Source organism: Mustelus asterias, chromosome 27 (assembly GCF_964213995.1).
Source record: "Mustelus asterias chromosome 27, sMusAst1.hap1.1, whole genome shotgun sequence".
Classification (NCBI taxonomy): domain Eukaryota; kingdom Metazoa; phylum Chordata; class Chondrichthyes; order Carcharhiniformes; family Triakidae; genus Mustelus; species Mustelus asterias.
This window is the reverse complement of record NC_135827.1, coordinates 3,567,012-3,582,207: the sequence shown is the minus strand read 5'-3', so window position 1 is coordinate 3,582,207 and position 15,196 is coordinate 3,567,012. Positions and strand designations below refer to the sequence as shown.

General features: G+C 43.9%; 1 protein-coding gene across 4 annotated transcripts in view; it reads left to right on the top strand.

Moving 5' to 3' along the window:
* ets1 (v-ets avian erythroblastosis virus E26 oncogene homolog 1) overlaps positions 1-15,196 on the top strand; it is a 99,035-nt gene that overhangs the window by 64,331 nt on the left and 19,508 nt on the right. For 3 of the 4 annotated variants that reach the window (XM_078199247.1, XM_078199246.1, XM_078199245.1), the window contains 5 exons: positions 5,855-5,974; positions 7,788-7,988; positions 9,041-9,127; positions 9,937-10,179; positions 14,920-15,180. In XM_078199247.1, the coding sequence (XP_078055373.1) occupies positions 5,855-5,974; positions 7,788-7,988; positions 9,041-9,127; positions 9,937-10,179; positions 14,920-15,180 (912 nt within the window). The remainder of the gene's footprint in view (positions 1-5,854; positions 5,975-7,787; positions 7,989-9,040; positions 9,128-9,936; positions 10,180-14,919; positions 15,181-15,196) is intronic. The other variant, XM_078199248.1, reaches the window with a different exon arrangement.

Genomic DNA, 15,196 nt, shown 5'->3' with positions numbered 1-15,196 from the left:
TGTGCCTTCCTGGTACCGACTGGAGTTCTGCACTGTCCACTCCTGCCACTTCTGGAGCTCTGTACAGTCCACTCTCGGTAACATCTGGAGCTCTGTACTGTCCACTTCTGCCAGATCTGGAGCTTTGCACTGTCCATTCTTGGTACGATCAGGTACTCTGTCCTGTCTGCTTTTATCATAGAACATAGAACATTACAATGCAGTACAGGCCCTTCGGCCCTCGATGTTGCGCCGACCAATGGAACCAATCTGAAGCCCCTCTAATCTACACTATTCCAATATCATCCATATGTTTATCCAATAACCATTTGAATGCTCTTAATGTTGACGAGTCCACTACTGCTGCAGGCAGGGCATTCCACGCCCTTACTACTCTCTGAGTAAAGAACCTACCTCTAACATCTGTCCTATATCTCTCACCCCTCAATTTAAAGCTATGTCCCCTCGTGCTAGCCATCACCATCCGAGGAAAAAGGCTCTCACTATACACCCTATCTAATCCTCTGATCATCTTGTATGCCTCTATTAAGTCACCTCTTAACCTTCTTCTCTCTAATGAAAACAACCTCAAGCCCCTCAGCCTTTCCTCATACGATTTTCCCACCATACCAGGCAACATCCTGGTAAATCTCCTCTGCACCCTTTCCAACACTTCCACATCTTTCCTATAATGTGGCGACCAGAACTGTACGGAACACTCCAAGTGTGGCCGCATCAGAGTTTTGTACAGTTGCAGCATGACCTCCTGGCTCCGAAACTCAATCCCTCTACCAATAAAAGCTAACACACCGTACGCCTTCTTAACAACCCTACCAACCTGGGTGCCAACTTTCAGGGATCTATGCACATGGACACCCAGATCCCTCTGTTCATCCACACTACCAAGTATCTTACCATTAGCCCAGTACTCTGTATTCCTGTTACTCCTTCCAAAGTGAATCACCTCACACTTTTCCGCATTAAACTCCATTTGCCACCTCTCAGCCCAACTCTGCAGCTTATCTATGTCCCTCTGTAACCTGCCACTTCCCTCCGCACTGTCTACAACTCCACCGACTTTAGTGTCATCCGCAAATTTACTAAATCCATCCTTCCACGCTCTCATCCAGGTCATTAATAAAAATGACAAACAGCAGTGGCCCCAAAACAGATCCTTGCGGTACACCACTCGTAACTGAACTCCAGGATGAATATTTCCCATCAACCACCACCCTCTGTTTTCTTACAGCTAGCCAATCAAGACCTGGAACCCAGCTATGTCTACTCCTAGTAACAGTTGGAGCTCTGATCGATCTTGCATGTTTTGTGAAATTGAATAGTTTTCTTCAGTGGGCAAGGAGGAAATATGCCCAGTTTTTCTCCCAATAGCTTTGGAGAGAGAGACTGTGATCCAAAGGGCTGTGCTTTGAGCAGAGATTCTGGTTTGTGTCTGAAGGCTCTGGCATGTTCAGTTTATACACATTAACCATCATTGCGTCACCCCTCCCCCTCGTTCATCTCTCATTAAAATTACCCACTAACATTTCTCTGGGGATGAACATATGCATCAGAACAGTTTTTCCCTGCTGAACTTGATAAATGATTTAGTTGTTGAGATTTTTGCATTCTGTTGTGAAGTTGTCCCTTTACAATAATTTCCTTTGAACACATCCGACACTGTTTGACCACTTCGCTATCAGTTGGTACCTGTCCAGCTCTGAGCAAACAGGCGGCCAGCAGAATTGTCTCTGTTGAACAAGACCATCCAAGTAGTCAGTATCTGTTGATAGTTTGACATTGATTGGCTCCCAACAAAGGAAACAAATCCTTCACCACGGAATGTCCATGCTTGGTCAGGCTACAGCTGTTAGCTGGAGTGGACAACACCATAAATCCAGATGTTTCTGCAAGTGGACAAAGCTGAGGGTTCAGGTGTCAATTAAGACTGGACAGGGCCAACACCAGATGTTTGCAGGATGGGGCGGGGCTGCGATTCCAGAGGTTTATAGAAATGAAATGTGTGTGGGGAGGCAGTGGCATACTGGTATGGTCATTGGACCAAAGATTCAGGGTATTGCTCTGGGGACCCAGGTTTGAATTCAATAAAGAAAAATCTGGAATTAAAAGTTAATGATGACCATGAAACCATTGTCAATCCTGTCTAGCTCACTCATGTCCTTTCGGGAAGGAAATCTGCTGTCCTTACCCAGTCTGGCCTACATGTGACTCCAGATCCACTGTAATGTAGTTGACTCTTAAATGCCCCCTGAAGTAGCCTAACAAGTTCAAGGGCAATTAGGGAAAGGCAATAAATGCTGGCCTAGCCAGCATTGCCCACATTCCATGAATGAATAAAAGCATGCAATCAAACCAATGGCCATTGTATTGTGATTTTGTGGAAAGAGACCTGCACGAGTTCATATTGTTAACAACATGTTGTGGAATTTGTATTTGGGATTTTCCTAATTTAGGATTGGACCAAATGTTCTCTATCGTGTTGGGATGTTGAACTGTGATAGTGGTTATTGATGAAGGATCTCATCTTTGACTTAGCTTAGAAGACTGCTTTCCGAGGCAGAGCAGCAGAGCTCATGACAGTCCATAATATCTGCGTTCCTGTAATTATGTCCAAGTTTGGGATTTATTTTGCTTTGAGGGTGAGTGGTGAATGACCGGCAGCTCAGCAATCTGCAGCATCCAGGCCTCCTGACTCATCATCTGTGTTCTCTCTGAGTTCGAAGATTAATCAGTGTACTTTTAGCTGACATTTGTTCAAATACCAAATTGCAGTGTTACTGTAGTCAGAAGAAGAGCTACTGGCTACGATGGATTAGATTGGTCAGGGAGAGGTTCATCAGGGGGTTGCTGGTGAGGAGCTGCCCTGTGTGTCTTTACTTTTCTAATTTAAAAAATGCTACCATTAACCCCAATTGTGTAAGCATTGACCAGTTTCAGAGATAAATCTTGTTCGAACAAATTAAAAATTCTTCTTATCTGCCAAAAAATCTCATTCTTATTCCCCTCTGTCCACTTGATCTCTCACTCTGCCCTACTGCCCCTCTCTCTCTCCAGCCTTTTTCTGTCTTCCCCTCTCTCCTCTCTCTTCACTATTTCTCCTCTTTCTTCACTATTTCTCCCCTCTCTCTCACCCTCCCTCCTCTCTTGCTCTTTCTCCTTACCTTACCTCTCGCTCTCTGTCTACCTTGTCTCGATGTCTAGGGTTGGGATCTTCTGGTCCCTCTGATGGTGCAGCCTTGCTGCAGGTTTCCTGTTGGTGTGGGGTGGAGTCAATGGGACCCAAAGTGCATGATCTAATACACTGATGCGAAATTCAGTATGTCAGGGCAGAGCGGTGTAGGTAGGTCAATCGCCTATGATTCATGCCATCCAATTAACCTTTCCATTGACTCCCGGATTAATAAGTCACCCGGACTCATTGCACTGTGTCCTGCTGCATCATACTCTGCCAGAACCATGCAAGTGTGCAGAACCTTGGGCTTCTCACCTTCTGACAGTTGACAGACTCAAATGCCCAAGCTTGTTGTGAATAGGTCACTTAGTCATGGTATTAGCTTTGGGCTTGGATCCTTCACCCAGCTTCTAAATAACATCAATGCAATGAATCACGGGAAAGAATATGTGCATTCAATGAGTACTGTCCATTGTTTGCTGGGCAGTTGGCAGAGATTCAGATGGTATGTTCGTCCCAATTATGGCATCAAGAGACTATGCAGAATCACAAATTGAAAATGCTGGAAAATCTCAGCAGGTCTGACAGCATATGAGGAGAGAGAATAGAGCCCTCTCTCCACAGATGCTGTCCGACCTGCAGAGATTTTCCAGCCTTTTCTGTTTTTGTTTCAGATTCCAGCATCCACAGTATTTGACCTTTAACTATGCAGAATCTTTTTTATTATTATTGATATGGGGCATGGCTGACGAAGAGCATTTGCTGATGATCTGCGCACACTCACAGTCTAATAAACATGCAGAGTTGTGTATTTTTTTCAGTTACTGACACTGAGAGAATTTACATTTTGTGATTCTAACCTACCCTTCCAACTCGCTTTTGGTTTCCTTCAATTTTTAATCCAGCAACTCCTGACCTTCTCTCTCTCATTGCTCTTCTGCCACCCTTGTCCCCTTCCTCCATATCTCCCTCCTTTCCTGTCCACTGCTCCTCTAACTTTATCCCTCAGCTTCCAGCAAGGTGACATGTTGTATTTCAGAGTCCCTCCCTTTAATGTGAGTTTAAAACATTTTGTTTGTTGGTGTTCATTTAGATCTGTTAATAATTGCTAACAGGAAAGGGGCTGACTGTGGTCTGCCGTTGCCTGTATCCATAGCAACTCACTGAACAGTCTCTATCAAAAACCACCCTAAGAAGTGTGACGATGATAGGCAGACTCAAGTGGCAATCAATGCCAGGATCTCATTCAATTGAGAAGAGGATTGTGAAATGAGAATTCTAATTACCATCTAATTGTTTGGAAAAATTAATTTGTAGATTATAATGTGGTGAGGCCCACCAATGGTATTGCTACAGACTGAAATAAGCCTTTAAAAGAAGTGTGTTAACCGTTAACTTGATTGGGGCCAGCTGCTCGCCGAGTGCCTGTTCCCATCCCACATTGATTGTAATTCCCAGATGAGAAGCACATTGAGAACTGTGATTTTGTCCTGCATTGTGTGACTTACCATGTAGCACATACTCTATGTCAAACCAATCCTTGCTAAGAGTGTGTAAGCGGCATAAAAATAGAAAGTGCTGGATAAACTCAGCAGGTCTGGAAGCATCTGTGGAGAGAGAAACTGAATTAACCTTCAATTTGAATGTAACTTCTCCAGAATCCATAGTATATTGCTTAGATTTTAGTGTGTAAGCTGCAGGTCTGAAAAATTGTATTATAATAAGTCAGTGAATGGTGGTGTGTGTGTGTGTGTACACAACCAGATAATCTGAGTTATTTCTGGCTTTCACCCATTCTAGTTTTAGGTACTAAAGGTGGGAGTTTGTGGTTGAGTTGATGCAGGTTGGGGGAGATTGCCTGTTACTGCATGCTGATATGACTCAGGATTTGCCAGCTTTACTATGTCCTTCATTACTTTGACTCCTAAGTGGCGCAATGCCGCTTCTCACTGCCACGTTTCTGCTTTGCTCCTGGTTTACCCTCCTCACCCATGTTTGAATGGACTGAGGATATAAATCTAGTGTTTGATAGTTGAGCTGTCATCCACAATCTCTGATTCAAGTTTAATATTGATATTAGTAATTCAGCAGTATGCCAACAATAAAGAGAAAAATAAGCATGTGAAGAATCGCACCTGGATAAGATATAAGAGGGCCATGGATGTTCACTAAATTCTAGCAGAAAATGCTGGAAACACTCAGGTCAGGGAGGATGAGTGGAGAGAGAAAAAGTAAAGTTTCTAGTCCCTAACTCTGCACTGATGCTGTCTGACCTGCTGAGTGTTTTCCACACTTTCTGTTTTTACTTCAGATTTCTGGTGTCCATGGTATTTTTGTTTTTATTGTAAATTGATAGATGGCTCTGGATGCATCAGCCTAAACAGAAATCCAAGGTGATCAACAATTCCATTCCCCAGAGCCATCTAAAGGTGCCTCACAGGCTCTGTCGGTGAATGGCAGCCAATGGAAACTCAGTTTTCAGATGTTTATTTCTAATACCTCCCACAATTAAGCCATCAAATCCAAAATGATTGTTCCTTGGCAGTGGATCTTGTAGACATGTCCCGTACCCAACTAATGTGTCATCTAAATATATTTTTGTCCATCTACACATCCAAAAAAAAAATTGTGTTTTGACTTCTGGTTTTGGAATAACATGTCTTTCTTTTTCTAAATTCCTTTTAGATCTGGAATGTGGGGATATACCATTACTGACACCCAGCAGCAACAAAATGATGTCTCAAGCCCTCAAGGCCACGTTTAGTGAATTCACTCGGGAACAGCAGAGACTGGGAATCCCAAAAGGTAAACACTGCAATTCACTGCAATGTTGGTGTTCCTTTATATTCTTATCAAGTACTGGCATAAGAACATAAGAACTAGGAGCAGGAGTAGGCCATCTGGCCCCTCGAGCCTGCTCCGCCATTCAATAAGATCATGGCTGATCTTTTCGTGGACTCAGCTCCACTTTATATTTCCATTTTGCCTCAAAAGTGGCACCCAGCTCTTTCAAAAATCAAGCAACATGGGGGTAGGGTGGGGGGTGGGAATCACCCTTTGTGTATTAATCAGGGACATCTCTTGAATATTGCTCAGACATTTCCAGGGTAAAAGTGGATGGAGCTCATTTCTGGGGTAGGGAATAATTTATGCTTACACCATTTGTTTAAATTCATGCCACTTGATTCGAGCAGTGAAGTTTGTGAATTTGGACCAAAATCGAGAGCTGATGTTGGATCTATGTTTGGAATTAAGAAAGTGGATTGGGGGAAGTTGTCTGCAGCTTAAGTTGGATAATCAAACCAATCATGTTCTGATTCTAATTCCCTGCCATCTTGGCATTGCATTAACTTGCATTGGGCTTGGGACATTATTTAATTCATTCCTGGAGTGCAGGTGGTGTTTATTGCCCATCCTACGATGCCGGAAATAGCCGGTATTGGCCAGCCCCTCCTGAGTTCCTTCGATTGTGATGAAGCTGATGGAAGCCTGGCTTGACTTCTAAATTCTGTTGAACTTAAAACCATTGAAAAATTAGGATGTGGATGTGGAAAGAGGGCATTCAGTCCATTATGTCTGTGCTGGATTTCTGGTCTTATCTTCATGCTAGCAGTGACCGATTAATCAATTTCAAACAAGTGGGCTACATCCACTGTTAAAGTAACCAATTGGAAAAATTTGTGCCCACTTTGAACTTTAAGCATTATTAACCCCTTCTACCGGCAGGTGGTCACATGGGTACCAACCTTAAGTTGGGGAGTTAGTTTGCACAACTGTTAGCTAATGATGCCCAGACTATCTGTGGGAGAAATTGACCAACCATCACTGATCAACTCCGCTGCCTTCAGTGTCTGCAAGACTGCAGGTGACCTGGTCCCAAATTAGGTTCTCTGCTGAAATAATTTGATTTATTATTGTCACATGTATGAGTATACAGTGACAAGAATTATTTCTTGATCGCTACACAGACAAAACATACCTTTCATAGAAAAGAATAGAGTGCAGAATGTAGAGTTACAGTCATAGCTAAGGTGTCGAGAAGGATCAACTTAATACAAGGTATGTCCATTCAAAAGTCTGATGGCAGCAGGGAAGAAGCTGTTCTTGAGTCAGTTGGGACATATCCTCAGAATTTTGTATCTTTTTCCTGGTGGAAGAGAGCAAGGGGTTGTGGGGTCCTTAATTATGCTGGCTGCTTTGCCGAGGCAGTGGGAAGTGTAGATGGGAGTCAATGGATGGGAGGCTGGTTTGTGTGATGGCAAATGTTAACCTAAAGGCTTCATCACAGCTTGTATTCCAACCACCCCACCCAGTCAAATAGCCCTCCAATATGTTAATAAATAAGAGTTGAAAGAAAATGAAAAGAAAAACGCACCATGTTTTTTAACGTGCTTCTGATAACTTTCCCGGCGTTTCTCATGCCAGTGTCCAGGAGATTAATCATTAATTCTCAGACTTCAGGTGAATCCTGGGGAGATGGCAACCCTACCAACCTTTTGTGAAACTCTGTGGTGTTGTGGGAATAAGTAATGCTGGTAACGCCCGACCTGTACTTTAACGATCGTAATGATTGCTGTTGGATACACAAACATCTCACATTTCTTATGTCTCCCCATAGACCCACGACAATGGATGGACGAGCACGTGACTCACTGGTTAGTCTGGGCAGTAAATGAATTCAGTTTGAAGAATGTGGATTTCCACCAGTTCCGAATGAATGGTGCCAGTCTGTGTGCTCTGGGCAGGGACAGCTTTCTGGAGCTGGCCCCTGACTTTGTGGGTGACATCCTGTGGGAACACCTTGAACAGCTTCAGAAAGGTAAGGCACGGATTAACCTTTCCATCTTCAGTGTTGGATCATTCTTGTGGGATTTTTAACTGTTTTCTGATTTAATTTAAATATTGGAAGCACCCAGAGTTAATTCTATTACAATATATTGCATATCCATTGGATATTTACCTGCTATGCTGTAGGCCCTTCCCCAAGGTATCCTGCAACATTCCACTGAGCTATTTCTAGCTATGATGACCTAGTGTTGGCAGATTCTGTGTCCATTGGCTATAAAGAGCAAGTTAGCATACTTTGTGTTGGCATTAATCAAAAAGCACGAACTGTTGCTATTAGGAGTGTACAGCTCTGCCATGATTACTTTTTTGAGGCCCTATTTGACCTGCATCTGTATTGAAAAGATAAATATGGTTAAATATAATGAGATGTTTGTATGTTAAAATCTTGCTGTGTATTTCTTGCATTTCCTTTTCAAACGCTATTTATTTTTCCTGACTGCTGCTCTGGCATGTGATGGTGAAAATATGTCCTACACTGCTGAAGCTTCCTCCAAACGCTCTGCTCACACTGTCTGCTGATGTCTCTGGGGGCAGTATATGCAAAATTGTTATTTATGCAGCCGAAAGTCAGATTTCAGCTGGAGAATATATAATCACGTTCAGCTGCTAATTTGCGTGAATGTGCACTCAACACACGCACGCACTCTCACTCATTCACACGCACACAGCTTTGCTCTGCATCTAACTTTGTGCTGTACCTGCCCTGTGAGTATTTGATGGGGACAGTGTAGAGGGAGCTTTACTCTGTATTTAACCCCATACTGTACCTGTCCTGGGAGTGTTTGATGGGAACAGTGTAGAGGGAGCTTTACTCTGTATCTAACCCTGTACTGTATCTGTCCTGTGAGTATTCGATGGGATAGTGTAGAGGGAGTTTTACTCTGCATTAGGCTATGCTGTATCTGACTTGGGGGTATATGATGTTGTCACTGGGCTGCATAAAAGACTAGCATTGATCAACATAGTCTCAAGTTGATTTATATATAAAAGATTTGCTAACAGTCCAACTTCCACTTCTAACAGAATGCCAAGAAGATATTAAGCCGTATGTGGTGAATGGGGTGGTTTCCAATTACTCGGAGAGCAGTCTTTTCTCTGCCTATTCCATGGGTAAGTTATTGCTGAACTTCCAGAAGTCCACGGTCACCAAACTCTGAGACAAGTAGAGTGCCTAGGCTTCCTCCCACATGTGCGTAACGGGCTCAGGTGTGGATGTGGGGTCTGTTCTGGGTGAGGGCTTTGAGCTGAGGCCACATGTAGGTTGACAGATTCCTGCTCCATGCAGGATGAAGGCAATTTGACATTGTTGAACCCAGCCTGCAGTTCAATGGCAGGTGAGCGACACAGTAAGAAGTCTCACAACACCAGGTTGAAGTCCAACAGGTTTATTTGGAATGACGAGCTTTTGGAGCGCTGCCCCTTCGTCAGGTGAGCGGCTCCTGATGAAGGAGCAGCACTCAGAAAGCTCGTGATTCCAAATAAACCTCTTGGATTTGAACCTGGTGTTGTGAGACTTCTTACTGCGCCCACCCCAGTCCAACGCCGGCATCTCCACATCAGGTGAGCAACAGTGAGCTCTGTGATCCTGGGTTAGGGAGAGGAAAACTCAGCCAGGATTTCCCTGGCCTTCACTGCTGGGAAAGGATAAGGACAGAGACAGGTCCCTGGGATGGAATAAACAATTAGTGCATGCCATCAAGAGCCATTGTGGGTAGTGCCTGCTGGGCACCAACACAAGGCCACATCTTCCCAAAAGGATGAGAGGAAACGGAGAATTGCAGAACTTGGGGAGGAAATTGCTCTACATCAATATTACCCACGGGCTGCACTTTGTCTGTTATCCTCACGCTAGCTGCATTTCTGATTCCACTTCTGCCAGATTGTCTCTATCCCATTGATTTGAGTCTCTCTCCTGACAGGATACGGCAGTGAGCATGCTCAGTGCGTCCCTCCCTCTGAATACTCTGAGCCCGGATTTATTACAGAATCCTACCAAACTCTTCATCCGATCAGCTCGGAAGAGTTGCTCTCTCTAAAATACGAGGCGGATTATCAGGCTGTGATTACTCGCGATGCTCCCGTGGACTCACTGCAGACTGAGTATTACATTAAACAGGAGGTGGTGTCACCCGACAACATGTGCGTGGGCCGCATCAGTCGAGGTAGGTTGGTTGGTGTTGTGGAGCAGAGTGGCATGGTACTGGACAGCCCTGTGCTGTTTCCTGTGGTATTCCCAGTGCTAACCCTGTAATGTTGTTGCCTGGATAGTGGTTAACTCTGTGGAAAATGCAATGTCCAAGAGGAGAAACTGGAGTTTGGTTCAGATTATCAACTCCAGAATTATTATGGAGCTTCCAAGAGTCAGATTCATCTCCTGACCACAGTTGCAAAATAAAGCTGGGAGGAAAATGATAGGAATAAGAAACAAAATTGTGCTCTCCTTTTTCTTTAAATGCTTGAATAAGTCTGCGCGCAACCCTATGTCTCATTTCATCCTGAGGTGAGATTTTGACGTCATATTCACACTCTCACTATAACCAACTTTTTCCAACTCTTTAAGGTCACCTGACTTTGCCTGTGCCTCAGCTCATCAGTGCCTTTTTTCTTTACCTCTTGACTATTCCATCACTTTCCTGGCTTGTCTCCCACTTTCTACTTTGCATAAGCTCTGCTGCCCATGTCTGGCATCCCAGCAAGTACCTTTCCCCTATCACTTTGTCCTCACTAATCTTACATTGCCTCCCAGTCAGGCAATGTCTTGATTTTCAAATTCTTATCAATTCTCATCTGTTCATTTACTATTGATATTCTTGTGAACTGTCCTGATAAATGCAAAATTAAAAGTTTTGACAGCATGTCTCTTTTTTTTCAACAACACCCAAGATTCCATCTCAAGTCGACCAGGCCACTATAAGTTGATGTTGATATTAGTGATGGGGTGGAAGCAGTTTCAGAAATAGTCAAGATGAGTTCAGTTGAGTTACAGATGTTGTTCTCTTCCCAATTGGCTACATAAGGCAGTGCTCCCGGAGGCTAGACAAATGGCAGGAGCTGGGGGTCAGGGCGGTACCAGGTGGGTGGTCACATGATGTATCGCCCAGGCAGATACCCAGCCAAAACTGTCAACCCAAAACTTGCTTTATAAGTGGAGTAGGGGTGGGATGGAGGCTTACCACTGAAACTCAGTAAGATGACCTCTTGCCTTTGAGAGGATGAGCTGGATTGATGGCCTCTGTAAAACAGTGAGAGGCTGACGCAGCAGTGAAGCGTGAATATCTTGAGTCAAAAATTGTTCCTGTGATAGCAGAGAATGATGTCAATCTCTGAGGGATTGTGCTGGGCGACTTTTTCTAAGTTTGCTGATCAGCTTTTTTTTTTGTTGTCTCTTCTGTTTTTTTGAAGTTGAAGGTCTGTGATGAGACACAACTTGCTGAGAGCAGATATAAGCTGCAGAAGTCTCCTGCACTGAGAGGTGTTTGCTTCAAACTAGATACTTTCAGATCGCTACCAGAGACTGGGTGGAAAGGGTCAACTGACAGTTTCACAACTAAAATATGGAACCTGAAGATTAACTAGATCAATAACGGCCTCAGTGACTATGTCTGCCTAACTGACAGTCACTATTGGAAACATTAACCCGTCGTGGAGCCCTGTTGAAAGATTCAAATGCTTTTAAAACCATAGTACACAGACAGTGTCTGAGATCTCCAACATCCTGATGAATGCGTCACTGTATTTGCAGTGCAGACTACAGTGCCATTCGGCTCATCGAGTCTGCACTGCCACATTCCCCTTCCAGGCCCCATCTCCATAACCCCATGCATTTACCCTAGCTAGTCCCCCTGACACTAAGGGGCAATTTAGCATGGCCAATCTGCCTAACCTGCAAATCTTTGGACTGTGGGAGGGAACCGGAACACTCGGAGGAAATCCTCGCAGACATTGGGAGAATGTGCAAACTCCACACAGACAGTCACCCAAGCAGGGAATAGAACCCGGGTCCCTGGCGCTGTGAGGTAGCAGTGCTAACCATTGTGTCACCGTGCCGCCCCACTTTTGCCACTTTTGAATACAGTGAGCCATTCAAACCCTTGAGCTTGTTGCAACTTTAATTAGATCATGATCATAATACCTGCCTCAGTTCCGTAATCCTTAATACCTTTGCCTAATAAAATCTGTCAATACCAAGGGTGAAATTTTTTATTGACCAAATTTCTACTCGCCTTTCTGTGAAGAAGTGCTTCCTGACATCATGCCTAAATTGTCTTGTCCTAATTTTAAGGTTCTGTCCCCCTTATATACAGTCCACTACCAGAGGGAAATAGTTCCTCTCTATGTGTCCTCTCTATGTATCCGATCAAATTCTTTAATCCTAAACATCTTCATTGTATTTCACCTTAATCTTCTATAATCAAACAGTGGAGTACAAGCCAGGTCAATGCAACTTACCCCTTTGAGCCCTGGTACAATTCTGGTAAATTTGTGCGACGCCCCTTCCAAGGCCTTCCGGAACTGACACCATGTTTCATTTGTGGTCTAACCAAAGCATTATGGGTTTGGGTAGCGCAAATCAGGAAATGTCTTGGCTTGCTGCAACCACTTCAACGATGTCCCGTCAGACCCAATTTTTGCTCTAGGCTGGTGGGGGAGTGGGGTGATGTGGGCTGCAGTCTGACCAACCACCCCTGATTCAGATCTGGCCAAAGGGTTGCTGAATGCTGAGGTGGTTTAAAAGGTTCACTGGGGCTTTGACCAAGTTGTTTCCTTAAACTTTAGGTCCTCTAGCTCTCACACCCCATAACCTAGGATCCCTGCTGAGATAGCTGTAGGTTGTGGAAAGGAGCCAAGCATTCATAATTTATGATGACCCTTGGGGAAATTTCAACAGTTACGTTAGCTGCAGATTTTTAGAACAGATCTTTTTTTCTAAATTTCAGTTTCAGGGAGCAGATTGTTTTTATTTTTAAAGGGCTAGAGATAGTTCTACAGACCCCATCCACTCTTCACAGGCATTTATGTCGACTCCACAAATTCGTAGCTCCTACACTGCAGGTGAAATCTGTTGCTACAGTTAAATGGGGTTTCTTTCTCTTTCCCCTACTGGCAAAAATATGATCTGTTGGAAAGGGACTCCCTTTTTTTTTTGAAGCTCTGGAGTCTCCGTGACTCAGTGAGCAATCCAGCCCAGTATAACTGTAACACAACTTCCATCCTTTTTTGTTCTTGAATCTGAAGTCCACTCCTGCTACTCCAAGCTCCTAGCCCCAACATGTTTAAATTCTCTTGCTCAGGGATTTCACGTGCAGTTTCTTCAAATGGCAGAGTCTTGGGCATTTTTGAATCCGTTCTTTGAATGGCTGTGAGCTGATTATCTTGCATATAAAAATGGTGGGCAGGAAAGATCAGATGGTTCATCAACTCTGCCCCACACCTCTTCCATTTCCTTCCTCTTCGCGCTTCTGGGAAAGGCAGAAACCCCAGTGTCAAGAAGGAAAGAAAAAAATCTGAAAAATTCCTCTCTGACCCCTTTAGGTGATCGAGACCAGGCTAGCAGATGAAGTGGCTCCTTTATCTAGTTAAACCTCTCTTTTACACGATGCAATCTCTGCCTCAATAAGAACTTTGTCGAGCTCCCTCTTGAAAGCCATGCAGAGTCAGCAACCATCACATCAGCCAGCAATGCTCACTACTCTCTGAGAAAAGAGCCACCCTACATCCAGTTCATTCCTACGACAATATCCAATCCATTCCTATTCTTACGCAGTTTAATCTCGTCCCCTGATGCTTCCCATCGTGCACATGAAACTGTTTTTAACTCCATTTCGGGAATCAAAACAAACTTGCCTTTTACCATCATCATATTGCATCTTTCCACACATCCCAAATCACCTTACATACTTGACTGACAGTTGCAGTCACTGTCATCATGTGGATTAGCATCACAGTCATCCTGTGTTCTAGCCTAATCAAGGAAATCCTAGGAAGGGCAAAATACGCTGGCCTTGCCACCGACACACATCCTGTGAATAAAGATAGGAAGAACACCTGCTCTTATTTGGAAGATCATGGAATCATGAATCAGCTGAACTGATATGAGAGCTCAGTTTAATGTCTCAACCTTGAGCAGTGCAGCAGCCCTTGCTATGGAACTGAAATGTTGGCCTAATTGGCATGATCACAATTGGACTTGAATGGGAATTGTGGAATTTTGTAGCAATCCTGGCCAATAATATACATTCTAGTCCTCTGAAGGTCAATCCATGGTCCCATCCTCTTAATCTTTCTCAATTTTTATTAATGTTCCCTATCCCACTGCATAAAAGTGATCACGGATTTTGTTCCTGCCACTGTTGCTATTTCTGCTTGGACATTCTGCATCCTAACACACCTCTGTGCAAAGAAGATTATTTTACTAATCCTCTCCCTTATTCCTCTACAGATGAGCTTAGCTTGTTCTCTAGTTACTGATTCACGAGCCAGTGAAAATAGTTCTCTCTCTGTCATCTTACCAAACTCTCCTAATAATGCAAATGTTTCAAACAGAGCTGTGAATCTTTCTTATGAATGAAATAGTCTTGAGTTTCTTCTATCTAAAACCTCTTGCTCCTAATGTAATTGTAGTGAATCTCTTCCCTGCCATCACCATGACATCTGTCTGTGCCTGGAAGTGCTGCCAACTGGATCAAGCAGAATGTTACCAACTGAACCATGACTTGAAAGTATGCTGTAACTCTCAGTTTAAGTCTGTGATATCTAACTCCAAACTGAAACATTTCAAAAGCTAATTTACAGGGGAATTCCCTTTGAATCTAAAATGCCTTTTTTGAGATGGGAGCGGGAGATTTGCATCTACATCTCTCAGAACTGTCTAGTGACCATTTGCTCTCTTGTTGTTCCTTTAGGTAAGCTCGGTGGTCAGGATTCCTTTGAAAGTGTCGACAGTTTTGACAGTTGTGACCGCTTGACACAGTCCTGGAGCAGCCAATCCTCTTTCAGCAGCCTCCAGCGGGTGCCTTCCTATGACGGTTTTGACTCTGAGGATTACTCCAACAACCTGCCCAATCACAAGCCCAAAGGGACATTCAAGGATTACGTGCGAGAACGATCTGACCTCAACAAGGACAAGCCGGTGATTCCTGCTGCTGCTTTGGCTGGATACACAGGTAAGGCCTGATCCTG